Here is a 26,129-nt window from a genome sequence, read left to right on the forward strand (position 1 = left end):
CCAAAATGAGGTGTTATCAATATTCATCTAAAAAAAAAACAAAAAAAAAAAAACAACACACATACACACACACACACATTAAAAATGTTATTTATGTTCTTTATTTGCCCAGAAAATCTAAAATTTGTTATGTGATTTCATTATAATCCCTGCATGGCATTGACTGATATTCAGTGTGCACAGGCATTAATGATCAAGAGCAATACAGGCATAAAGAAAGCTCTTCATGATAGTCCACACAATATATGCAAATTCTCAACAAACTGCAGGTAAACTTGCATCAGAGACAGGTAAGCATGGTGAAAGTTCCGCCCACTTTTGTATATCTATGTATGTGTACATACATTTTACTGCAATGGTCAGTCAGTGGTATTTTGGTTTCTGAATATAAGTATTTAGGTACCATAAAATGTTACTAGAATGCAGTACAGTGCAATTAATGAGCATTAAGTGTTTGTTTTAACACTGCTCAAGTCTAATGCTTACATGATCTGTACATGTTCAATTCAACAAGCCTAATATTACCACAAAATACGTTATGGAAATTGCTGACTCATGCCATTCATTCATAATTAAAACTGGTGGCAATCGGCCCAATTGAACTGACTCTTGAGGGAATGGTAAGACAGGCATCATCTGAAATTTCCCCAATGGGCCAATGCTGATATGTACGTAGTGTCTTTCCTCAAAATTACAATATTTTACTAAAAAAAAAAAAAAAAAAAAAAAAGTCTGATCACTCTTTTCTCATCTCACCATGTGCCACTAGTATGGCTTACCACCCTACTGCAGCTCCATGATTAAGTCTTATTCATTTAACAAAAGCAATTCAAAGCACTCAATATAATATCACGCATTCATATACACAATAAAATCTCCCATACATGACCCAACCAACACAGGGGCATCAAAGAAAAGGTGCTACCTCTTAAAAATATTTTTACTTGATCAAATCATCTATGACAACGCAAAAGAGGTCCTTTACATATGGTTCTCAGCCTTGAAGTTCCCAGTGTATAGAACTCGACCCCAGACCTCTCCAACTCACATGACAGACCAACTTTACACACCGAGCACACAAACAGAACAAGGGGACCTTCAAGGAAATAACCACAAGTACATGTGACTGTACATGAAGGGGAAATAGTACAGCACAATACGAAATCTTTGGGTTTGTGTCCCTCCTGTAATTTTCCTTTGGTTCAATTACAAAAGCTACAGTATAGATATGGAATTGTTTAAAAACTGTAAAGAAAATTAATTGATAATCTTGTATGTATTTTAAAAAGGAAAAAAACTGTTTGTACAGTATGAGGGCTTATCTGTAGTTATTAAGCCCCTAACTAATACTCAGAACAATGGGAGGAACAATTAATATAAATGCTAATAACTACAGTCTGGAACAGTGAGTCGGCAGTCAGAACTATTTGCTCTTCCCATTTGTGTCTGTTAGAACCAGTGATGCCAACTGCTCTCCCTTTGTCACTGTAAACAAAATAATTTCAACACCCCACAAAGCTAAATTAAAACCATTGTATGCCATATGTATTCATACTCAGGTTACTTGTTTTTTATTATTATTATTCGAGCAAATCATGTCAATGCCACACTACTTTTAACTCTCAAGTCATTAATAGAGACCCCTACTCATAGGGGTTGTTAACACAGGGGGTTTCTGGAGGTCAAAGGTCGTATGACAGCCATGTCAATAGAGTGGATTCATGAAGGCCACAGATGCAGAATGCTTCTGCAAGGTTTACACACACAAAATGGTTATGCGACATTGCGCACAGATACAGAGACAAATGGCTTTTCAACAGAAGAGGAGCTGATACACAAAATGCATGCGAGAGAACGGAATGATAAGACACAAATTTTGAGACCTCGCAGACCTTAATGCTCATCACCACTAGAGGAAATTTGGTCAGTGCAAGACTGTGTCGAGGCAAGGGTTGGTAGGGGAGCAGGGGAGGGTGGAGGACTTGGTAAAGAGGTACAGGGTTGAGTGGAGGGTTCTGGAGGAAACTCGGCGGATGATGAAGGTGACTGCAAGGGTGGCATTTGGACTGATGAGGGTGGAGTTTGATGCAGAAGAAATGGATTGCTGGACCGTGCTTTCGGCGAGGCTGGGATCACGGGCAGGCAGAGGCTCATGCAGGTGGTTGTCTGGCAGAGCCGTTGGCTTTGCTCTTGCCCTTGTGCAAGAGCTTTTGGTTGATAATGCGCCGTAGGGTGGCCGTCCGGTGTTCGCGTTCCCCCAGCCCTGCTTGCTCGGGGTGCTCCAGGTACACCAGGTCGTTGTGCGACTGGCTCATGCCCGGGTCCTTGCGCTGGTGCCTCCTCCGGAAGAACAGCTTGGCACTCTTGTGAAGGAAGCTGCCTGCAGGGGGCGCAAACAAGCAAAAAGTCTGACATGGGAAAAAATTCTTCAGTGTTTTCTTCAGCCTCATGTGATGAAAGGGAAACTAATTCTAAAACAGATCCACCGTCAAGGACTAATTCAGAGCACAGTTTCTCAGTCAAGACATGGAAATGGTCATGTGAGCAAGGGTCGATCTGAAAGGAGAATTTAATCAAAAAATCCTTAAAATCATTTTAAATCCTTAAAATGTGTAAAAATACAAGACTTCTGGTTAAAATGTCCTTTCAGCCATGCAGGAGGCTAAAGTAATTAATACCAAGCGTTAAAGAGTGGAGAAGCAAAAGGCCGCACACATAGACAAATCCAGAGCAGACAGAGTGCAAGTCATGCTCACACTGCACTAAGCTATGTTAGTAAGGAATCCTGTGTGGGTCTTTATAACACTAATTTAGATTAAACTGAATGTCTTGATTGCAGGGAATTATTCTTTATTTTACCAATTACTGTTGTGCAAATCAATATCATTTTGGTAGAATAAAAAATGAATTGCAGTTGTGATCGACAACCATCGTCAGAGCAGAATTGGGTGGGTGTGGCTTGGCACAGCCCTCAAACAGAGGAGCAAAACAGGGACATCTGATATCTATGCGACTGAAACAAGCGTCTGAAGAGATTAACTTACTCTGTGGCCATTAATTTCTGGTTATCACTGGCTTCCTCTTTAAGACAGCAAAGGCAAAAAGTTCAAGATGGAATAAAGAAAGGGAAGAGAAGGGTGAAGAAGAAAGGAAAAAAAAAAAAAAAAAAAAAAGAGGGTGGAAAAAGGGCCATGAGACGACAGAGAAAAAGACACAACCAACACGAACACAGACGACAAAAAGGTGAAGTGGCGCTGAGACGCATTTATAGACAACATCGTTCCGGCAGAAGAGAACCTTGTCATCAATTTATTTTTTTACTATCTTTGGCTAAAAGCTGATGATGTATCATAGTGATGATCATTGTGAAAGTATTCCTCTCAGTCTTATCCTCCAACATACCCAGAATAATGTAATAATGTAATATAATTTATGGATTGTAAAATGAGTGACTACCCAACACTGCTGTATGTGGGATGAGAAACAAGATGTTCAACAAGTTTTTGGGGCATTTACATACGTCCTCCATATGTCTCTCAACACCACACACAAACCACATACGAACTTCAAAAGCAAAAGCACTGAGAGCAAAAGTAAGAGCACTAAAACGACCACTGGCACATCCATTTCCTGTGGGCTGGTTTGGCCTTGTCTTCATTATGCCAAGTTTACAATGGCATCCATCCCAGCAGTGAAAATGGCAAATGTGGTTGGGCAATGATTCAATAAGTTGTATGGTGATTTTAAACATTCAAATTGTTATTACCATCATAGCTGTGAGTCTACAGTTGGTGTAATTTACCATTAAATCTGTTACATGCTCCATAACATCCAGACACCATTTTTCCATTCATCTTATAAATGGCATAAATCTTGAGAGCATGTTACGTGATGTTGCTGCATTACTAGCTAGTCTCTCTCACCTTTGCCCTTTTTGGAACTGGTCTCTGAGATGCAGAGAGACAGGGATGTTTTGTCCATGTCCTGGTCTTCTCCATGCTGGCTCTCCCAGTCCTCCATCATCGCACCATGACTTGGACCCTCCAGGGGGTCCAAGGGCTCCATAGAATTGGCTTCTAGCATAGGTGGTGTGGGAGCTGCCTGAATGACCTCAGGGCCCCCTGACATGGAGGCGTCCATGGAAGCAGCGTACCCGGCCATGAGGGCCAACTCTTCATCCTGAGACAGAGGTGCCTGGGCGAGGAGAAAGGTAAACCAACTTGTTAAGTGACTCAGTGTGTACTTAAGCATTTCTAACAACCAACCGAACCACTTAACCAACAGCCAGAGAGCAGCTGTTAAACATCCCCAGAGAAAGGCCAATGATGCACATTAGACAAAGAGACTAAACAAACTGTGAGCCGGTTGTAAATTGATCATGATACATTTAGATACATGCACTTGTTTGACTATTCTGAAAGATGCAAGAATTAAACACTATACAGTACCTTGGCAACACCAGAGATGATAATGGTGCTCTTTTTCACAGGGGACTTCATCTTCAGTTTTGCTGACTGTTGCAGCTGCCTGATTGCCGCCTCGGCCACAGGGTCGGTCCCATTCAGCATCAACAACTCTGTCAGGGCACAAACAGGGCCATTTTAAATAACCAAGCACACAGACACACCCAATCCAGCCACTGCACAGTTCTCACAGTGCCCATAATAATTCAGCTAACACGTTGAACTAAACGGTCAATTAAACAAACACTGCAGTGATTCATTTTAAATCAGTCACAATACCATGATACTTCAACATCTCTAATGGCACCAGACAACTAAGTTTTAATAGACTAATTTAATGCAAATAAAGACTGATAAAACATCATGCCCAGCATTTCATGACCATTTACATTCTCACTCAATGCATCAAAACAATGAATGAGCACATGTGGAGTTATGTAAATGGTCATGAGAATAAAGAAAACACATTGAATGAGAAGGTGTGTCCAAACTTTTGGCCTGTGCTGTACCTCAAGGTGTTTGTTACACCGTGCCACAAATATGGACAGAATGCAGAAAAGACTGTGGAATTAATCAATGATCTCAGTCAATTAAGTCTGAACTTCAAGTCTGAGTAACACACCTGATCACCAGGAGGACCTGCCATAAATGCAAGATCACACTAGCTTCACAAAATTTAAATAAATAGAAATTGTGGCGTGTTAAGCAAACTTAAGCAAACAAGTATGCTAATGTAAGGAAAAACGCCCTGCTACAAAAGCAACATAGTAAAAATGGCAAGGCCTGAGAGAGTACACATCAGTATTTACATTCTGTGGCATTACATAATACGTTACAAAATCAAAGCCCTGCTGGCAGCCTGGATACATGAATCCAGAAACAGGAAAAATTAAAAAAAAAAAGAAAAAAAAAAAAAGAGGAGGAAATCTGCTTTGCTACCCGTGGCGAACATCGCATTTAAAGTGGTGCATGGCAATAACAAGGAAGGGGGAAAATGCAGTGGTTAAAGATGACTGGTCCCAGAGCCAGTGGATTCTGCCCATACACGTGTGGAAAAAGTGCTCACAGCCTTGCAACATGTTGAACAGATCATGGATCAAGTGCATTTAAAAGCAGGGTAAGTGTTCACTTCAAAATGCTGCTGATGTACGTACATGTACATGTGCCATAAGTTGATATAAAGACTACCTAAAAATCTGTTAATTAGCTGTGATGCTTGGTGAGTCATACAGGTAACTCTGAGGGTTACAGAGCTCCTATTTCAGTCATCTCAGTGATCTCTCTCTATAGAATTTCACATTAGAGCTGAAACTTGAGCTCCAGGACAGGTGCAGGTGAGGCCATCTGAGCACAGATGCCATTCTAACCAACAGAATTATTATGGCACGACAGAAATACCCACATACAGACAGAAACGAATGAGCAGTGAGATGCTACCAAATGCACCCCCCTGCACACACACCCACCCACTCACACCTACCAGTATCTGAGGAAGACAGGGCTTTGCTGACAGTGGCTCCTACTAATGATGGCTGCTCTGAGACCCTTCTCTCGGCAAGTTTGGTTTTGGATGCAGGTTTCAAAAGGGTTTCTGCCAAAAAAAAAAAAAAAAAACTGTAGTCTTATGTACTGCAGATCTAATTAAAATATATTCAGTCTTTTCCTCTGTATATTAGACTACAGAAGTGTTCACAGTATGTAAAATGAAATGCGGCCCACACCAGAAAGCCCTGAAGGGAGGGGTCGGCCTGGTTTGCTCTTGACTGCGGTGATGGTGGTTACAACTGTGCCACAGGGCATCACTGTACGGTCCATCTCCACCCGTTTTGTAACTGCGGGGGTAGGGGCCTGCCACGTCCGCACCTCACTGGGCTCCAGGTACGTAAACTGTGGGAGGACAAGAATATGTCCAAGAACGCATCTATCACAATTAAAAACAACATAAAATGCAGCTATGTTTTTCAGGTTTAAATGTTTATGTATATTTAATACACTAATGAAATAGATTAAAATACACCTTTAATATGTGTCCTACCTCAGTAGTTAATGACCCAACCACCTCATCTTTGGTCATGAGTTCAAAACTGTGCTGCCCTTTAGGCTGCTTCTTCACAAGATCAAAAGGCACAGAAACCTGGCCTATTAAAGAGCCTATGTGAAGAGAATTAAATCCACTCACATCAGGATGAATCAGGAATGTGGCAACATTTCAAGTTATAACAATGTTAAAGACACACAATGCTTCACTCTTCTCTGTCTTATTTTGAGCTAAACAGTCTGCTATTTTAGACAGTAAAATCACACTTACTCTCCTGAGGTTTCCCCTGGTCCATGAGCTGGATGTTCAGCTCCTTAGATCTCCCACTCAGCTCGCTGTGGAGAAGAGAGGGACAGTAGGAGTACAAACAGAAGCAAGCAGAGCGAGTGACTAAAATTAATCAGCAGATTATCAGCAGTGAAGGAGATCAGATCAGCCTGTGTTGACAAAGAACATTTTTATGGCCAGAAACAGTTAAAAAGCACACTATCTAATAGGTAATACTATAAAAATTATATTTATATTTAGGGGCAGCGGTGGCCTAGCAGTAAGGAAGCAGTCTCGTGGTTGCACACTGTTCAGCATAGGTAATGGGATAAATTTTGTTGTGCTGTCTTATCACAATGACAAACACAATCCCTTTTACTTTATGATTACGGCATTAGCATAAATAACCATATAATAATCCTAGAATTAGATTCGCAGATCTCCACTGATTACAATGAACTGTTACATTTTCCACTCACAATATGAAAGGCTGGTCCCAGGAAGGGGTCGATGTGCCTGTTAACACTGAGCTGGTGAGCTTCTGAGGAGGGTCATCTAGCTGGAGCACGCACTGGGGGTTCATGCCGCCTGGAGTAGGCACAAAAAAAAAAAAAATTAATTTAAAATACATTAAATTATTTTCAAATTCTGTTTATTTGTCCAGACACCATAGTGCATTGTGTTTTTGTTTGACATTTTTGTAATGAAGCAAAGTGTCAAATAGTTAGTAGAGGTAGCCATGAGTTTTCTCTTAGAAGACAAACAAATGAAAAATGAACTAAAACGAATTCCTATAAGGATGAGAAACCTCGTACAGGAGTGAGTTAAAAGCTGAGTAAAGGTGACTCTAGGTCCAGACTGACTCATGAATAGCAGCCAGGCAAATGAGCAAATAAATAATGTAGAGCATTAATGTGAGGTTGACTCTGGTTAAGTGTTCTGTTGGATGAGGGGTGACAGGGACATTAAAAGTCAGGACACTCTGAGTTAAATGATGAGCCAAGTATGGAGAAATATGTGGCAGACCTAGAGTGAGGAGGCTTTGGAGTAAGCCCTGGATGTAAGCCCATTCATAATATCATTAATAAAGACCCATTAGAATAATTGTGAAAGCTGAAAAATGTAACTCAGCAGCCTTTGGTTGGGGAAGAATTACGGGGTGTGCTGCAGAGAGAAGAAATGCGGCAAGAACAAAAAGTGTGAGCTTGGATTAGAATTGAACTAAATTCACAAAACTAGAACACTGCATTTAACAAACTCAGCATATGCTCACAAAAATAGTTAATGGACTATACACCTTGAAACAGAAAAGAAAAATGAGAGAAGTCTGTTTTAAAGTCTCTGTTTGGGCATGCAGTGGAACTATGTGTAAATATCAGAAATAAAAGTGAAAGTGAGGTGATTGTCATTGTGAAACACTGCAGCAAAGCACACGGTGACACAACAAAATGCATTTAGCCATCACCCGTGGTGAGCAGTGGGTAGCCATTGCAGGTAGAGGTGTGTGGGGACGGTGCTTTGCTCAGTGGCACCTTCTGATTATGGGTTTGTTTCCTTACCTGTTAGGCCACCACTGCCCCTAACATTGTTTTAGCAAATACTCATTTTAAACAGAATGCTATATCATTTTGCTATTTATCCTTAGAATATTCTGCATTATCTACCATGCTGTGCTGCTTTTTTATGTCCAGATACATTTAACTGACTTACAATAATACATGTAATACATTTATATATATTGTTAGCCCCACATTAAAATATATTTTTTTATTTAATTTGGTGAAATTTTCACCAGTTGAAATGATTTATGTTATTTTGAAATTGTATTTTGGACTTGATTTTCTGGGATTTCCCAACCATGATTAACACAAATAAAAGGATTTTTTATGAAACAGAAACCTGAAGATAACAAACATTATATGACTGACCTGCAGCACTACCCTCTTGCTGCCATGTCACCCGAATGTTCTTGACCAGCAGCTTCCACTCATGAGCACGAGGGGGTTTTGGAGGAGAGCTCACCTGAGGGGCCTTGCTATGGGCTTCCTGTAGGAAATTAATAAGCCATTTAGGTGCAGATTTGGTTTTTAGGTTTTAGGTTAAGTCTGTGCAGCAGGTGGGACTGGGGAGTTCGAAAATTCACCTTGAGTTCTGCTGCCTGTGCAGGCCGGCTGCTCAGAGCTACAGAGGGACGGACGTCACACAGGATCTGCCTGAGCTTGTCCCTGACCGCGTGCACACTGAGGCCTGCTGCTCCACCCTGCAGGTAAACCACACACACACAGAAGGGAACTGGTGCTTTGAAACAAGTCAAGAAAACCAACATTAAACAGGATGTGTGGAGACACAACCATAATATAGTCATAGTCTTGAAACCAAGGAGGATCTCCACAAATCCACAGTGATTTCTCTATTTTAATGAGAAGATAATAAAAATAATACTTGAGGAATTTGAGTGTTTACACATTTATACAAGCATTTAGAGATTGAGTTTGTAATACAATCTTAAGGAAATGCACCCCAGTGTGGTGTGTATGAAAACGAACTCTTCAAGGCAGTAAAGTGACATTTTTTATGAACTATACAGAATATGAGTTATGGAATATGGAAAGGTTTTGAGAAGGTTTCTGCTGTGCCAGCAAACTGCCAATGGTGCTTTTGAGAGGTAGTGGGGTGTAAAGAAAGAGATGAAGTGGAATGATGTGTTGGTAAAAGTGGGTTTGGGTCTGACCTGAACAAAGCTGGGGACGAGCTGCAGGTCTGAGGAGTCCAGGCCTGACAGCCCCCAGTTCAAGCGCACGTCGCCATCAGCCTCGGTCATCTGCAGATCCAGCTACAGAAACACAACATAGTAAAATGAATCACCCGAGACTGTACACAAACCAGTGGGACAAAATATCCTTTCAGCAATATTTCCTGACACATTATTGGTACACTGATACTGGATGGCTGAGATCTTAAGCATAAATAAATTCTGCTTTTAAAAATGTGTGCTGGAGACAATGGTCCTGAAATATATATTGGGTATTGTTGTAATACTTTTATTGTGATATTGTTAACCTTTACATATGACTTTCATCTTCATGGCAAAAATTGGCTTTAAAAAAAAAAAAAGATTTGATTTTATTCCTAATGCCCAATCAGTTAATGTCAAACTGAGCTCCTTGGGCAGTTCCCAACAGAACTATAACCACAAGCGGTGATTAACGGGCCCTCGTGAACATGGAGCAATGCCCTATGATGTTATTGTAAAACAATGGATGTGTGCAGAATGATTTTACCAAATGCAGTGTTCATTGAAAAGGTCAGCCAACAGATCCTCTGCTTCTTTGAGAGAACCCCCCCCCCTTCTCTCCAGCACACTGCAGCCCCACCCCTTTCAGCGTGGAGGAGTTTTTATGCACATGAACCTGCAGTCTGTATCTCACTCAGAGGCAGAGCAGCCCGACTTTGTAACAGATTAATTTATCACCAGCATACGGCAACACAGTCAAAGATAGAAATAAGATTTTTTTTGACATGTGAATTGTTCAACTTCTTGTCTTGATGCTCAGAAATTTTGGTGAGAATTGGATGTAGTTTAAATTGAATTCCCACAGGATACAAAAAAAAATTACACAGCTTGTACCCTGCATTTGAAATGTTGTGGGCATGAAACTGTTCAACATATCAAAAAAATCCTTATGAAGTATTTATAAGGAACATGTTTCGCAATATACTGATCACATTTTAAATTAATCTGATGAACGGTGTACGAACACCACAATAGAAAATGCAAAGTGGTACTTTTTCCTCTTTCCAGTGGGTGGCATTATTCCCAGGTGTCAAATCATATATGAAAATGATTATGGTGTGAGACTGAATATTTTCTGAGACTGAAGTTTCATCTTAATTGTTTAGTGTAATTTAAGATTTTTTTTTATTGATTTACATGTAAATCTGTTGGCTTGTCATTTCAAGAATATTTGTGTTATCAAAAAAATCTTTGCAATTTAGCATGGTGAACTTGTGTTCTACATAAAAGTTAGTGAATCAGACAAAGGGTTTAGGAATCTAAATTTTTCAAATTTCTTTCTATGAGAAAATTAAACAATCCGATTATCTCACTTCGTGCTGGGCGGGGTTATTGAGTTGTGAGTGTAACATAAGTTTTTCTTAATGAAAGACACATTTTATTGGTGGCGATACATGCAAGTGTGTGTGCACCAAAAGGTGTAACGCGTTAGTTTGACAGGTTCAAACCTGTCTCAGTACGAACTTTGCATGAATTGTGATGTGTGGGGCAAAAAAATTCAGTGCTTGGGCCCTAACTTATATCATCTTTCAGGTCCTCATACATTATTATACATTTTTATTTTATAACCTACATGCAACACTTGTTGAAATGAAGGGGAGAAAGAAAAGATTAACGGTTAGTTTTTCTGATCAAACATCTGTCTCTGTGCACAAAAAAAAAAAAAACATGTGAGTGAACCTTCACCTCTTCAACGCTCAAAAGCCCTACATTTCCTGCTACAGCAGGAAATGGAACGATATCTGGCACATTCACCTCTTCCATCACAAACGTTGGTGCCAAAGCTGGGCAAACACACATAAGAAAAACAGCTTGGGCCAACTGTGGGAAAAGCTGTAACATACACCTCTCATATACATGTGGCACACAATGCAGAAAATGGAGGTAAAATAAAGTGCAGACACTGGATTCTGACCAGAAGTGAGAAGCAAAGTGAGGGGAGTGAAAGAAACAGGCAACTAATAAACTAAAAATGTCAGGGAGTCACATGAACAGGCACACGGGAGCGTGATCAGTGTTTCGGGCCTTGAGGCTAAAGTGCACTGAGCGGCAGCAACAAAGCGGGTGGATGTATATGGCAGGACAATGTACATGGCACAAAAAAAAAAACTAAAACACACACAGGGAGCTTTCCAGTCTTTCTCCTAATACGTGAGGCCAGGAACAATTTAACAAGCCGCAGGGCCCTTCCAGAAAATCCACACAAACACTAAAACCAACAAACACAAGAGAGAAAGTGCAGGAGAGTGAAAGAAAAAAAAATCCCCACGTGGAAATTTCCGATCACAAATAACACAGGTTGAGGGGGACAAAAACAAGTGAAAAGTGAAACTGGACTTCAGCTGCCATTTTAGCAGCCATTCAAACAACCCTATTATTGGGTAAAAATAGCTGTAAATCGGTTGGTTAAGCCTGGACAGCTTCTCGCTCTGAGAGCTGTTCCATCTATGGTACTAGGACACATAACACCCAACCTGCTCTAAAGCTAGAGGAGACAGTGTGTGAATACTCCACACACACACACACACACACACACACCACAAACTGTACCAGTGGACATGCTTCAGGTTAGCAGGTATTAGATTTAGATTAAAAAAAAAAAAAAAAGAATCCAAACAACTTTTGATACCATCTAAAATCTTTCAGTCACGGCAGTGAACTCCCAAACTTTAAAAGATGCAGAATGTTCCACGTTAAAGGTCTAGACAGATACTGTTTTATAATTACATTTTATTAGTGCAACAGGTTTTTAAAAATCTGGCTGACAGGGCTTAAGTAGCCTGACTCCAATTAGGCTCGTAAAATGACATCAACATACGTCACACTTGATGAACGACGGCCTTTCTACATCAAGCTAAATATGCCAGCATAACACACAAACAGGAAGGCCAACAGACAGAAGCAGAGACGCCAGGGATGCAACTGATTAAGCGTGTAAAGCCAATTTAGGCAAATCAACTTAACTACACAACACACACTCGTGCCCTCCATCCGGGTGACTTAATAAAGGCGGCTACAGAATGAACAAAGAGCACCCAATAACGTGTGTGAAATATCTCCGAACTCAGATCTGGCTCCACTCCCTTCCACTTTCATGCCGATTCCCTTTAAACGTGATCAAAGCCACAATCATGATGCGACACCAGTGTCATTTTCAGACCAGAATTCAACAAATCACCGGATTAAAGCCCTTATAATATCCAATGCATCCAGGGCATGCAAGAGCCTCAAACCGGGCTGGCCGGAGAGCAGCAGTCACACGTCACGCCGCCGCTTTCCACGCTTCGACATTAGCTGATTCACTGTAGTTGTAACGTCAGGCAGCGTGTGAACACGTAAATCACATCAAGACCATCTGAACAACATGTGAGCATGCGACCATCATCAGATCCAGTCCAGCAATCGCAACAGGATGACTAATAAAACTCAAAATAGTTTAAGTCCAGCAACTCTGAGTTTGATTATTAATTGAATTTAACTGAATTATCTGAATTTGGATTAAACCAGCCTTGTGACCAGGGGTGTTTATGGGCTAGGACGTCACGACACCTGGGTCATGATACGATTATACCACGATATATTGTGATAATGTACATATTGCGATATTCCACAGTCCACCGAAAATGTAGAAACGGAGCTGATATACCCAATATCAATAAATATGAATAATTCAGCCAAGACAACATAACTCAGAACTGAATTTTGGACTAAATTTGTAAACAAAAATATTGATACTTGACGTCCCTGTATCGATACAATATTACCACGTAAAATACCATGATATATTGCTGTATCCATATTTTCCAACAACCCTACTTGAGACATAAGAAAAACTGAGCTTTTTTATTTTTTTTTTGCATCACATCATAAGGACTCAACACAACTACACAACACTCCCTTAAGTCTTTAGGATTTATTTCAGAAACAGTGGGACTAACATACAACATCCTCGACTGAACAACCAGACTTTTTTTTTTTTTTTAATATATATATATATAATAATAATAATAATAAGAAGAAGAAGAAGCAGCCAAACGGTTTACCTGCAGGTGAAGAGGTGATACTTTCACGCTGTACCTCAGCGGCTCAGCACTGGAGTTAGGTTGAGCTGCGCTCAGAGAGAACTGCAGCTTTTCTCCAACCACCCGGCAGCACATGGCCTGAGAAAATAATTTAGAAAAATATGCATTCATTTAACATTTATTGTGATGCGAGTTAATGTGAGAACGGAGAACTGTATTTCTAACGGCCTTTAAGAACGGGAAAGGGTTAAGTTGATGTGTTCAAATTTTCTCTCGTTGTCAGCAATTGTACTAATTCCCACAGGATTTATACTATTATTGCACAGAGTGAGTTCATACCTGTCCAGTTTAGAGTATTAAATGTTCACAATTGATCAGTACTGCTTTCACTTCATTCTTAAAGAAATAACCCCGCATTTCTAATTCCACAACTCGACTGGCACCAGGACGAAACCGCAACGTCAAAGAATGTGGAGCATCAACTGGAAACAGGACATCATACGAATGCACAGTGACACCTTCCCGAACATTCAGAAGAGGCCAGGGGGCAAATTTCGCAGACTATGGCTGAGACTCACCAAGTTCATGTATTCTCCCGATATCCATCATATTCAATATCAAATACTCCGATTAGCTCTTCTGCAACAGTTTATGCCGTTTCTTAAACATTTCATACAAAATCTATCAAATACTTACTCCATGATTGTTTATTACACAATAACTACCTAGTCCTGTGTAATGACAATTTTGGGGGGATATTTTTAAGGGCTAGTAGTAGTGCTGCACAATTAATCTAATTGCAATTGTAATCGCGATGTCAGTCTGTGCGATTAAATGAACGCAAAAAGCTGCGATTTAAATGTGACTTGTTTGGTCACGTGACTTTCGATTCGGTTCAATGGAGACCTCAGATTCGTGACTCACATAGACATATGGCTACACGTACGTCAACGTCGCCGCCATATTGCGATAGGCTCTGCTGTGGCGTGAAGCATGTACATGTCTATGGAGAGAAGTGCATAAAAATGCCTCACTCTTGTGCTGCTTTGGGCTGTACAAACCACTGTACACTCCAAACCAGATCCCGGGGGATTACATTTCATAGGTAAGGCTGGACAATTGTTTTAAATATATTTGGCCATTAGAAAATCTGGTTTTATAAGTCTTAACCTTAGCTAAGCTAGGCTAAGCTAACGAAGCTATGCATTCCTGTGTTCAAGTCAGCCTCCGAACAACGTTTTGGCTAAACGTAGGCATTAACTATTTACACTGTTCTTAGCTGTTTAGTTAACGTTTCTCAAACTTTGGTTTCCTAAAGAAATTCACCTCAGTTTACAAATCTTAACCTTAGCTAAGCTAGCAAAGCTATGCATCCCTGTGTTCAAGTCAGCCTCCAAACAACGTTTTGCTTAAACGTAAGAACTATAATACGGGATTTTATAATATCCAAATATATTCAAAAACAGTTGTTTAGCCTTACCAGGGTTTGTCGTTCGACAGTAATGTAAAAGAGTTTTTGTCATTATTTAATTTAGTAGAATATTGTATTTTGAAAGCACTGGGCATTTCAAGTTGTTATAAGTAGTTTGTATGTTTCACTTTGAAATTAAACATTTCACTATTAGTAATTTGTATGCGCCTTTTCATTGATATGAAGTGCCCTTTATCATATCGCAATATTGATATCAATAATTGCAATATGTCTTTTTCCCCAAATCGTGCAGCCCTAGCTAGTAGGCTAAGAAAGCAGCTCCGTAATCAGAAGGTTGCCAGTTCGAATCCCGAGCCACCAAGGTGCCACTGGTCAAAGCACCGTCTCCACACACTGCTCCCCGGGCTCCAGTCACAGCTGCCCAATGCTCACCATGGTTTAAAGCAGAGGACATGCTTCGCTGTGTCACTCTGGGCTGTGCTGCAGTGTTTCACAATGACAATCACTTCACGTATTTGTACAATGGGATGTTTCAGGAACATTTCTCAGGCTACAGCCATTTCTGAATGATCAAGTCAGCACATGAAGACCGAGCTCATGCACCAAACGAGGAAGAGAAAATGAGTTTATAACTTCCCCGGGTCACACTGCGATTTATTCAGGTAAAGGCGCTGGAGGAGCCGCGGTGGGGGTAATATTTGCTCTCCACATTCGAGGCACCACCAAGGCAGGTTGATTTCGGGTACAAATCAGGGGAATAATCTACTTACTGTTAGGAGGCAGGACGAATGTAAGCCTCTGCACGCACACACGCACAAGCACACACACACACACACACACACTGAGCCACCTGAGTGAAAATAATGCAGTGGCTGGGTCGCCAGACATAAAAGTCTCCAGAGAGTAATCAGAGCGGAAGGCAGGACGTTAACGAAGACCGATGAGAAAAGACGGGGAGAGTCGTTGAGTTCCTTCGTTTATACCCCAGTAAACTCAGGAGTGGCGGTAGGCAGTAGTAACAGTGGAGTAAGCTGCTGGACGCCTGCGCTGAGGTCATTACAAACTGCTTAGGAAGGGAATTCTCCTAAGAGGCTATCGACTCCAATAAGACGTTTTTAAGCCAATTGGCCGGGGGGGCTGAAAGGCGTGGATGCGATCTCAGACCTGAAACGACGCTTATAGAGCCGGGCTGCTCTTCTCACCGGCCCACGGGGTGGACGGTGGGGAAAAAACGGTTGAAGCTGTTCCCAGCGACAAGCAGGGACAGCAAGGGACGGGTCACAATCTCGGCCACATTTCTTACGCGACGCAGTCCCACCTTCTGTCCAGGTGACTTCCTGAAGCTGCATACTTGGTCCAGGACCAGGTCAGACGACTGAAGACCATCCTCCTCGAATATCAGTCGCACCGAGTTCTGGGGAAATAAAAGCAAAACGGGGTTCTACACGGAGCCTGGTGCATGTCCTCTTTAAACCTTAACTTTCCAAAGCGGCTTTAAGACGGGGAGCTCACCGCGGTCTCCGCGGCGCGCTCGTTCAGCGTCCTGAACCAGGCTCGCCGCCACTGGCTCTTCCAGCTCCTCTGCGACAGCGCCCAGTTCAGCAGGGCGCCGGCTTCCTCCGGCACCGGCCCGGCGTGGCCGCTCCCGCCGCGGCCGTAAAAGTACTGGACGAAGTAGACGAGCAGCGTCGCGACGGAGGCGACGAACAGGGTCACCATGCACAGCCACTGCGCGTCGTCCGAGACGCAGGCCATCTTGGCCGACCGACACACCGAGCCGCGGAGCTACGGGGCGGGCATTCCTCTCCGAGCCGCCCGGCCGTCCCGGTCGCACCTTGCTCTTGCGGAGATTTTCGGCTTCCCGTCGCCCTCCACAACGCCCATAAGAGCCCAAGCCCAGAGAAGGGGATCCCCGGTCCGCTAAAACAACCCGGATTCCCGGCGTTCGGAGCGAGAAAAAGTTAACCGTTCTCGCGGCACTGACGTTACCGTACACTCCGGGCTGGCTGGCGGCGACGCATTCACCCGACCGACAACTACCACCTCTATTTTATTATAAAGCACAATTAAGGTTTTAATTCACTTTCCGCCATCGCGAGTCGCGACTGCGTCCAGGCGAGCCGAACTTGTCCCGCGCTGCACGCACAAGCGGGTCGCCTCTAACTTTTGATAGCGAGCTAGCAGCACGACACCTGCCCTGCGACACAATTTTCCCCCGGTCGCCCCTCGCAGACTACGCAGCGCTACGTCACGCAGAACGCCGCGCAACTTCCCACTATCCCATTAGGCGGGGTGGAGCTCGGGCTCCGCGCAATGCACGCCGGGCCGGACGAGGAAGGGCCCTAGACGTAAAACCACGTTCAAAATGGCCGGCGGGTTCTTCCAGTGCGCGTCACCGTGTGGAGGTGCTTTTTGGAACGCAGGCCGGACTGCTAGCTCGTGTTCCGCCGAAAGTTCTCGTCAGTCCTAGCCGAACGTCGCTGGCGTGTTGTTAAAAAGCCAGCCTTCGAGGCAGCGAAGACTCGGACCGGTCAGTCCATTTGCATGTAAACGCATGTGAGCGGCGACCCTGTGGAGTTAAACGGGACCTGCGAATCGAATGGGACGGTGAGGCGCCCCCGCCAGCCTCGTCGCGTCTAACCCGGAAGTGTGCTGCTCCCTACTGGAGCCTGGAGTGTTTTACATCTACGCAACATTTGCTAAACCTCAGAGTCTGGGCAAAGTACTAAAGTCTGCACTGTTCTCCCCCACCCCTTTTTATGATAACAATAAAGAAAAGCATATTAAAAACAGCCGACAAGTTAATTTATAACAAGAACATTTATTTAAACAAAATTATAAAAAAAAAAAAACAATAACCTCACTTGCTTCTGTGCAGCTCTATGCTGACCTGCAGTTGATATTTTTTCGTATGTTTACATCCAAAGTGAACTCAAAAAGTACATGCTTTACATTCTTCGGATTGCATAACCACTCCATGCTGCTTGTATCATCAAAATCTAACACGCATCAAAATCTAATAATACTACAGACAACTATCACACTCCCCTGTGCCAGCAGTAAAAAATGCAAAAGGGAACTTCCAGGTCGGTTGCGGCTTGCCTCTGGGTGGTTCTGGGTAAACGGTGGCATCAGAGAATGTCACCGACGTAGTAAGTGCAAGAGGAGATGTTTTTGGACACTGTAAAATAAACAATAAATGTCTGAACTGAATATTGAGGTAGCAGTGTAAAAGAAAACCATTGCCAACATTTCGCTTCATTTGAACGCTGTATGGTAGTACCTTCACTTTCTGACAGACGAAGAGGTATTTGGCTCCAAGTACGTAATTCTGAGGTAGGGATAGATGCCCTCTTCGAGCCCAGAGTAACTGGACGGAGACGGAGAGAGGAACTGTGCAGCCAAAGTCACACGTGCTCTCCTAAATCAAAGGAAGTCACAGAGCAACAGGGTTCATCTTCCAGTGGTAACACAGCATTCAACATTCCGAAGGAATATGACGTTACGGATGAACTCTACTATTTATTTTGTTCACATACAGGACACAGGTCACCAACCAATCAGACTTGTGCACTGTAATAAGCCTTACAGTGGGTGGTTGAGGGCAGTCGTCCATGATGACCTTTGCCCAGGCCAGCTGTGACCCTGAGTTCATGGCTACCTGGTCCGGGATGGCTGCGCCACGAAGAATTGTGTATAGCTGAGAGCTCAGCTCTGTGCAGTTGGTCGCAGGAGAGCTGCAATTTGATTGGTTTTCATCAATTAGGATCCCGTTCAATCGTTTATTCACATATGACATTTAAACTTTCTTCAGGGCTAAAATGATTGTACAGAGATGTTTTTTTCAATTAGACTCACCTGAATGTGCAGCCTGATATAGAGTTTAGCTGGAAAAGTATGGGAGCGCGGCCAGCGAGATCCACAGAGCACTCTCCACCTTCAGTCGCACCCACAACCGACAGCTAGCATGCATGCGGTTATGGAACATTTCACACACATACGGAAACCTCTGAAATGCATTGTGTACTCAGAGACTACAGGAAGGATACTGGTTTGAGTTCTTCCCCGAATCGACCAATCACAGGTGCTCCAGACATCAGTCCCACCGAGGCTCGTGGCACAGCTGTAGGACTGGCCGTGGCTAGCTGCAGCAGGAATTTTGAAGCCAAAAATTCATGCAACCAAAGGAACCAAAAATCCTAGACAAGAGCTAGAATTGAGACAAGCACCTGAAACTGGACAGCATGCTGCTGCAAGATCCGAGTGCCGATCACAGCGTCTGTCAAGGTCACGTTCACCGTCACCATGGTGATTTGCCCTCTGCTTGTATACTCAATGATATACTCTACCTGTGTATGGAGAAGTAAGATACTCTGAAACAGCATCCAAATGGAAAACTCCACTTTACAAAATGAACAAACACATGGAACATGCAGTCGTGACACAATAACAAACATTACAAAATGACACAAAACATTTATTAACAAAAATGATCCTTGCTATAACTTACCTTCGACACTATGTTCAAGCAAGACCCCTCCTTTTGTCTAGGCTCTGGCCACTCCATCACTGGGATAACAGATACCTATTGGGGATTTTACAGTGTCAACACTTACTTATATCAGAAGAAACTAACTGATAACTAATTGATAACGGCCAGAAGTGTAATTATGTATTACCAGCTTGTCTGTCATGTTCATTTTCTGTGGTTTAGGAATCTGCAACACAGAAAGCACCATTTTCATACAGCGATGCTCAGCATCATTCTATGACAGCATCACTTAAGTCTCCGCTGAAAGACTCTTACCCCGAGCAGGCTGATGTTGGAAAAGTACGAGCGAGCCCTCAGACCCAGGTCCAACCCACATGACTCAGCAGTCAGGGCACGAGAGCACAGTGTGGACCCAGACCGTAAGAATCCTTCAAGGCATGAAAACCGTTCATCATTTTCATCACACCAGTCAAATGTTTATGGATGCATCTACTCATTCATGGGTCTTGCAATTTTTACATTACAGACACGGGACTATTAAAATAATGCAATATACAGTATTTGGACACACCTTCTCATTCAATGCATTTTCTTTATTTTCATGACCATTTACATGGTAGATTCTTACTGAAGGCATCAAAACTATTAACAAACACATGTGGAGTTCTGTACTTAACAAAAAAAAAAGGAAAAATAACTCAAAACATGTTTTATATTCTAGTTTCTTTAAAATAGCCGCCCTTTGCACACTCTTGCCATTCTCGATGAGCTTCAAGAGGCTGTCACCTGAAATGCTTTTCCAACTTGAAGGAGTTCCCAGAGGTGTTTAGCACTTGTTGGCCCCTTTGCCTTCACTCTGCGGTCCAGCTCACCCCAAACCCTCTCGATTGGGTTCAGGTCCAGTGACTGTGGAGGCCATGTCTCCACTTTTTGTTAAGTACATAACTCCACATGTGTTCATTCATAGTTGTGATGACTTCAGTGAGAATCTACCAACGTAAATGGTCATGAAAATAAAGAAAACACATTGAATGAGAAGGTGTGTCCAAACGTTTGGCGTGTACTGTATGTAATAGGCAAAAACTAAATAAACATAAAAGAAATACTAAAAATGTTTATTGTATTGGATTCTTCAAAACGGCTCCATCTTAGTCTCCATAACCCCCACAGGGTGGGTGAGTCCGAGCTTTTGGACGGCAGCGTGTGCTGTGATGCGCGGCAGTGGAACCTTACTGGCTGGGTTGCGATCAACACAGGAAAAGGTAGCTGGCCCCGGCGCTGGCTGTTTCAGTACACTGAGTACGGACAGGCCGCTGTAACGTATCAGAAGTACATCATCCACCTGCAGGAGTGAGATTCAGACTTGTACACCCTTCTGGAAGTGACAAGCATTGAAACATTTCATGGAGCAGGTATAGTGGTGACCTTGTAGAAATCTCTGGATGGGATGCTGAACGCTGCCGGCTCTTGAAGCGAGAAGTGAGGTGAGTCCAGGCGTTTGGGCTGGTCTGACAGCACTCGGAGGTTCTGCTGCTGTGATCCTGTCAGGAAATTTGCAGAACTTTGGCGTTTGGAAGTTGTAGCGGAACTGTGTGCAGAGTAGATATATGCACCGCTACCTTCCTCACTCTGCACGCAGAACAGGCCCTCCGTATCTGTTATGAGGGCCGGATCCACGTTGGCCCGAAACATCAGCCAGCTTTCGATGCAGGAGCCAGACCTGGGGACACAGGACTTGAATACCGTCCTACCGTTCACACAGCGTTCACAGAGGAGCGACATACCTAGATTCCCCGCCGCAGCTGTTGAACACGGTGGAGGGGTCGAGGACGCCACAGTCCACGACGTCACAGCAACAGCCAATGTCGCACAGCCCCGGGGTCAGGTCACACCAACACACTGCACACGCCGAAAGAAACAACAGATCGCGTCACAATTCGTGGTGCGACCCAACTCACGACGGAGCCGCCTTACGTGTCGGATCGGGGGTCGGCGCCGTCCCATCGGTGGTTGTGAAGTCAGATGACGTGGGTCCCGCGGACGGAGTGGGATCGGGGGCCGGGGGTGCCGACGGCGTTCCCGTATCGACTGCGGGGTTCGTGAAGTTGCCGTCTGTTGCATTGGCGGTTCGGTTGGAAACCGAGGCGTTTACAGCGACGACGAGAACCAGGACCAGTAGAGGATATTCGCGGTGCTCCATTTGTTGCGTCCCGCAATGCTTATTTCAACGTTGGATTCATTGCGTCCCTACCCACACAGAAATAGTGTACACGGTTAGCCATGTCAACAGTGTCGGTGGTTGCCGAGGCAGCCTTCTTCTCTCGCAGCCTGATACTGCGGGATGAAGTTGCATCTTTTTCCATCGTACAGCGACACCTGGGGGGCTGGAGGGAATCTTGCACACACTGCACCGTTTAGAGTGTCACGCTTATGTGATAGAACCAACTCAACATAAGCATGTTTTAGTTTATTGATCTGAGTACATGCTACGTATTCATGAAAACGACTTTTTAAAAATCAAAGTGATACAAAGAATGTTGTTTAAGCATAAAAAACCAAACAATTGACAGACCAAATTCTTACAAATGAATTAAGATTTAAAAGTGAAAGTGAAGGTCACAGTGATACACAGCACAGCATACGGTGCACAAATCGAAATCCGTCCTCTGCTTTTAACCATCACCCATAGTGAGCAGTCATGACAGGTGCTCGGGGAGCAGTGTGTGGGGACGGTGCTTTACTCAGTGGCACCTTGGCAGACCGGGATTCAAAGCGACAACCTTCTGATTATGGGGCTGATTTCTTAACCACTAGGCCACCACCGCCCCAAGACAGATTTATTGTCAGTGCAACAGTATACACAGTATGCATTGTCTTGAAATACTGTTTTACACAGACCCCCTTAGTGTGATCGCAAAATATAAATGTTTATATAAATGTTATTCATCACACATGAATTTACAAAATGTTAAAAAAATTGCTCTGAATTGAAACCAAAACGAAAAATTAAATACATATAAAGACTAAGGTCTGTAAGGTAAATAGACTGCTGAATATCAGCCCACTTTGCCTATTTTATTTATTTTTGAATGCTGAAAGTGATAAGTGATAAGTGACACACAACAGCATGAACACCATTTACAGCCGTGAACGGCCCCCGGTGAGCAGCGTGTGTCTGCTTTCATTTCCCGCTAGGCCACCCTTTGCGCCATGTTTGTAAAAAGTACTTGAAAAAGTATATATAGCAAAAAATATTGTAAACAAATAATTATTGTATTTGTGGTGAAGTGATTTTATTCATTCTGGACAAGGTAACACGAGTGAAGAGTAAATTATTACTAGTGTTTCATTGTTTTTCGAAGTCGGCATGCGATTAAAAAAACGCGTGCCTGTTTGGGCCTCGCGGCGTGCCGTACTTCCTGCACATTTTCTGTTTACTGACGAGACTCCGCCCCTGGGACAGAAGAACGACGAGACGTAGCTACTTTGTGACTCGCTGTTTAATGTCTACAGATTAACGAAAAAAGGTGTCGACCAACAATATTCTTGAAATCGCGTCAGTTCCTGACGTCGCGCTGTCGGACATCTAGGCCTGGTTTTGCGATGTAAATGACTAGACTGAATTTTACACCCCCACGCAGTTAAGCTGTTGTTTGTGTTTTGTTTTTTTTCGCCCGCCGCCGCGACAGGACAGACGGTCGGTATGAACTGCCGTTCCGAGGTGCTGGAGGTGTCCGTGGAGGGACGGCAGGTGGACGAGGCCATGCTGGCCCTGCTGCACACGATCCTCCTGCACCGCAGCACGGGCAAGTTTCACTACAAGAAGGAGGGCACCTACTCCATCGGCACGGTGGGCACGCAGGACATAGACTGCGACTTCATCGACTTCACCTTCGTGCGAGTTTCGTCCGACGAGCTGGACAGGGTGATTCGAAAAGCGGTGGCGGAATTCAAGGTGAGTTTCAACATTCAAGATTGGTTTATTGTCAGTACACCGTGTATTGAAATAATGTTTCACACAGACCCCCCATAGTGTAATCATAAAATAAAGAATATACATTACAGGCCTAAAGTTTGGACACACCTTCTCATTCAATGTGTTTTCTTTATATTCATGACCATTTACCTTGGTAGATTCTCACTGATGGCATCAAAACTATGAATGAACAGTGGAGATCACGCCTCCACAGTCACCGGACCTGAACCCAATCAAGATGGTTACACTAATTACACTTTGTACTTAACAAAAAAAGTGAAATAACTGAGAACATGTTTTATATTCTAGTTTATTCACCCTTTGCTCTGATTACTGCTTTGCACACTCTTGGCATTCTCTGGATGAGCTTCAAGAGGTCGTCACCTGAAATGGTTCTCCAACAGTCTTGAAGGAGTTTCCAGAGGTGTTTAGCACTTGTTGGCCCCTTTACCTTCACTATGCGGTCCAGCTCACCCCAAACCATCTCGATTGGGTTCAGGTCTGGCTACTGTGGAGGCCAGGTCTCCACTTTTTGTTAAGTACATAACTCCACATGTGTTCATTCATAGTTTTGATACCTTCTGTGAGAATCTACCAATGAAAATGGTCATGAAAATAAAGAAAACACACTGAATGAGAAGATGTGTCCAAAAGTTTGGCCTGTACTGTATATACACACTAAACTATACTAACTAAAACTAAAACTTAAATACCGTATCTCTATTAGAGAAAAGTAAAACTTTTCTGTAACATGAACAGGACAACATCATGTAGGATGCTTGATATTTCAAACAGGACACGCAAGACAAACATGTGCAAAATGAATTGAGATGTGCACCTGTATGTTATCAGGTGCATAAGGCTGGAAGTGTACGGCGTCCAAATAAGAGTCCTGTGGCTTTTTATCAGCAATGAGTTGCGTTTTAACAGGGATTCGGTAGACTTCCAAAACTCAATTCAAACTGAATGAACGTGCTGGTTGCTTTATTTCATTATCACATTATTCCATTTTCACATGTCTCGCACAGGATGCTTTGAACATCACTGGCAGTGATGGCATGGGCCAGATTTCCTTAGAATTTTACCAAAAGAAGAAGTCAAGATGGCCATTTTCTGATGAGTGCATCCCATGGGAGGTCTGGACGATCAAAGTCAACGTTGTGAACTTGGCCAATGAACAGGAGCGACAGATCTGCCGCGAGAAGGTTGGCGAGAAGCTGGGTGAGAAGGTTATAAACGTTGTGGAGGTGATCAACCGCCATGAGTACCTGCCCAAAATGCCTACACAGTCAGAGGTGGACAACGTGTTCGACACCAGCTTGAAAGACGTCCAGCCCTATTTATACAAGATCACGTACCAGATCACAGATTCCCTCGGAACCTCCGTCAGCACAACGATGAGGAGGCTCATCAAGGACACCTTGGCATTATGAGAGGACCATCAAAAGCCGGTTTTATCTTTTATGTCTTTTTTTTTTTTTTTCCCTGAGCATCCGCTGCTAAAAATGTTATTCAGTAGAGCAGCCTTAACATTCGCCATTTATCATGGCAAAGAGGTAATTACACTGTTCAAGTTCAAGTGTTTCTTGCATACACACTATGAAGAGAGTGGGGCGTTCTCTTATTCCTTGACCATTCTCTCATTATGTTTCCTTTGGTTTGCTTGTGTATGTCTGTGTATCTTCATAGGCCTTTTGTGGATACACTGCTTTCCTCAGACATGTACAAGAATGTGCAATATAATATTTTAAAGCAGACATATGCACACTATCATACTGTAGGGATAATTTTATTAGCAAACAAAACAAACATATAAAAAAAAAACGTTGCAGATATGTTTCAATCTTAAAAAAAAAAAAAGCTCATATAAGTGACACAACAATGATTAATTCATAAAATAACCCATAGTATTAAATGAATGTTGGAAATAAAGTGAAAATCTGTTGTCTCCTAATTTGCCACTTGTAATGCATATTCACCTGATTATATTAATATATTCAACGTTTCAGCTGGCCAGAGCGTATCAGTCACACAACATTTTTTTGCGTTTGGTGGCTTAGCGAGCAAGGAAGGTTTCAGGTTCAAATCCTGAGCCGCAAAGGTGCCACTGAGCAAAACACCGTCCCCCACACACTTTTCATGGCTGCCCACTGATCAGCACGGTGATGAGCTAAAAGAACACATTTCGTCGTGTGCGCCGTATTACAATGACAATCACTTCACTTTCACAGTTACTTGCGTTTTCAACAATATCCACCTCGAATCAAAGCTTCTTGGGAACAATAACTACTGCAAACTACTGCATGTTTTCAGGGGTGTATTATATTTATAACATATTTAAAATGGTTTAACATCTTCCTGTTAGGACTACATGTTAAGAAAGCATGACCTTTGATATTGTGGGACAATTTTTTAGCCTGACTTCATTTTGTGACACTTTTAGAGGACAAACTATGATGCAAAAAGGGAAAAAAAAACAACATGCACACTGTTGCATCAAATTTTATTTCTGAAACCAAGCACAGAAACAGTAGAAAAGAGCACAAAACACAAAAGTTAAATTACTGTAAATTTTTAAAGCCACATTATCGCAACCCATACTGTTACAAACATTAGTTATTGCAGCAATACCACAGTCATACCAA

The 26,129-nt window shown here is 42.8% G+C and overlaps 3 protein-coding genes across 5 annotated transcripts; 1 reads left to right on the forward strand and 2 right to left on the reverse strand.

Moving 5' to 3' along the window:
• Positions 1–85: 85 nt before the first annotated feature.
• On the reverse strand, positions 86–17,381 carry c2cd2 (C2 calcium dependent domain containing 2). Of its 2 annotated transcripts, XM_028983974.1 has the most exons (15): positions 16,529–17,377; positions 16,335–16,430; positions 13,606–13,722; positions 9,500–9,601; positions 8,912–9,028; positions 8,697–8,814; positions 7,248–7,356; positions 6,772–6,836; positions 6,499–6,614; positions 6,185–6,350; positions 5,944–6,054; positions 4,449–4,576; positions 3,924–4,194; positions 3,045–3,081; positions 86–2,380 (listed from the first exon to the last, which is right to left on the reverse strand). In XM_028983974.1, the coding sequence occupies exons 1-15, from the start codon at positions 16,769–16,771 to the stop codon at positions 1,894–1,896; spliced, it is 2,283 nt and encodes a 760-aa protein (XP_028839807.1). In that variant the 5' UTR covers positions 16,772–17,377; the 3' UTR covers positions 86–1,893. The 2 variants fall into 2 exon arrangements, with proteins under 2 accessions (XP_028839807.1, XP_028839809.1); XM_028983976.1 differs by lacking the exon at positions 3,045–3,081 and having other exon boundaries at positions 2,010–2,380; positions 16,529–17,381.
• A 497-nt stretch (positions 17,382–17,878) lies between these two features.
• LOC114792650 (tectonic-3-like) lies at positions 17,879–21,833 on the reverse strand. 2 transcript variants are annotated; one of them, XM_028983977.1, is made up of 14 exons: positions 21,483–21,833; positions 21,293–21,407; positions 21,128–21,228; positions 20,934–21,049; positions 20,742–20,850; positions 19,824–19,936; positions 19,696–19,734; positions 19,527–19,601; positions 19,246–19,365; positions 19,066–19,161; positions 18,875–18,978; positions 18,606–18,753; positions 18,300–18,437; positions 17,879–18,197 (listed from the first exon to the last, which is right to left on the reverse strand). In XM_028983977.1, exons 1-14 carry the CDS (start codon positions 21,706–21,708, stop codon positions 18,042–18,044), a joined length of 1,656 nt encoding a protein of 551 aa, XP_028839810.1. In that variant the 5' UTR covers positions 21,709–21,833; the 3' UTR covers positions 17,879–18,041. The 2 variants fall into 2 exon arrangements, with proteins under 2 accessions (XP_028839810.1, XP_028839811.1); XM_028983978.1 differs by lacking the exons at positions 17,879–18,197; positions 18,300–18,437 and having other exon boundaries at positions 18,617–18,753; positions 18,875–18,983.
• Positions 21,834–22,916: 1,083 nt separating this feature from the next.
• atg101 (autophagy related 101) lies at positions 22,917–25,438 on the forward strand. Its single transcript, XM_028983979.1, has 3 exons — positions 22,917–23,035; positions 23,198–23,463; positions 24,513–25,438. Exons 2-3 carry the CDS (start codon positions 23,212–23,214, stop codon positions 24,915–24,917), a joined length of 657 nt encoding a protein of 218 aa, XP_028839812.1. The 5' UTR covers positions 22,917–23,035; positions 23,198–23,211; the 3' UTR covers positions 24,918–25,438.
• Positions 25,439–26,129: the final 691 nt, after the last annotated feature.

Source organism: Denticeps clupeoides, chromosome 6 (assembly GCF_900700375.1).
Source record: "Denticeps clupeoides chromosome 6, fDenClu1.1, whole genome shotgun sequence".
Taxonomy (NCBI): Eukaryota; Metazoa; Chordata; class Actinopteri; order Clupeiformes; family Denticipitidae; genus Denticeps; species Denticeps clupeoides.

Coding starts and splice junctions, on each gene's coding strand:
- LOC114792650 (XM_028983977.1), bottom strand. CDS start 21,708: ATGGAGCACCGCGAATATCCTCTACTGGTCCTGGTTCTCGTCGTCGCT. Junction 19,937..20,741: donor TGTTGATCGCAACCCAGCCA/GTAAGGTTCCAC, acceptor CATGCCTTGAAG/GATTCTTACGGTCTGGGTCC. Junction 19,602..19,695: donor TGAACATGACAGACAAGCTG/GTAATACATAAT, acceptor AATCCCCAATAG/GTATCTGTTATCCCAGTGAT.
- c2cd2 (XM_028983974.1), bottom strand. CDS start 16,771: ATGGCCTGCGTCTCGGACGACGCGCAGTGGCTGTGCATGGTGACCCTG. Junction 6,837..7,247: donor TGGGACCAGCCTTTCATATT/GTGAGTGGAAAA, acceptor TCTTCTCCACAG/CGAGCTGAGTGGGAGATCTA. Junction 4,195..4,448: donor TCATCTCTGGTGTTGCCAAG/GTACTGTATAGT, acceptor CTCCTCGCCCAG/GCACCTCTGTCTCAGGATGA.
- atg101 (XM_028983979.1), top strand. CDS start 23,212: ATGAACTGCCGTTCCGAGGTGCTGGAGGTGTCCGTGGAGGGACGGCAG. Junction 23,464..24,512: donor AAGCGGTGGCGGAATTCAAG/GTGAGTTTCAAC, acceptor TGTCTCGCACAG/GATGCTTTGAACATCACTGG.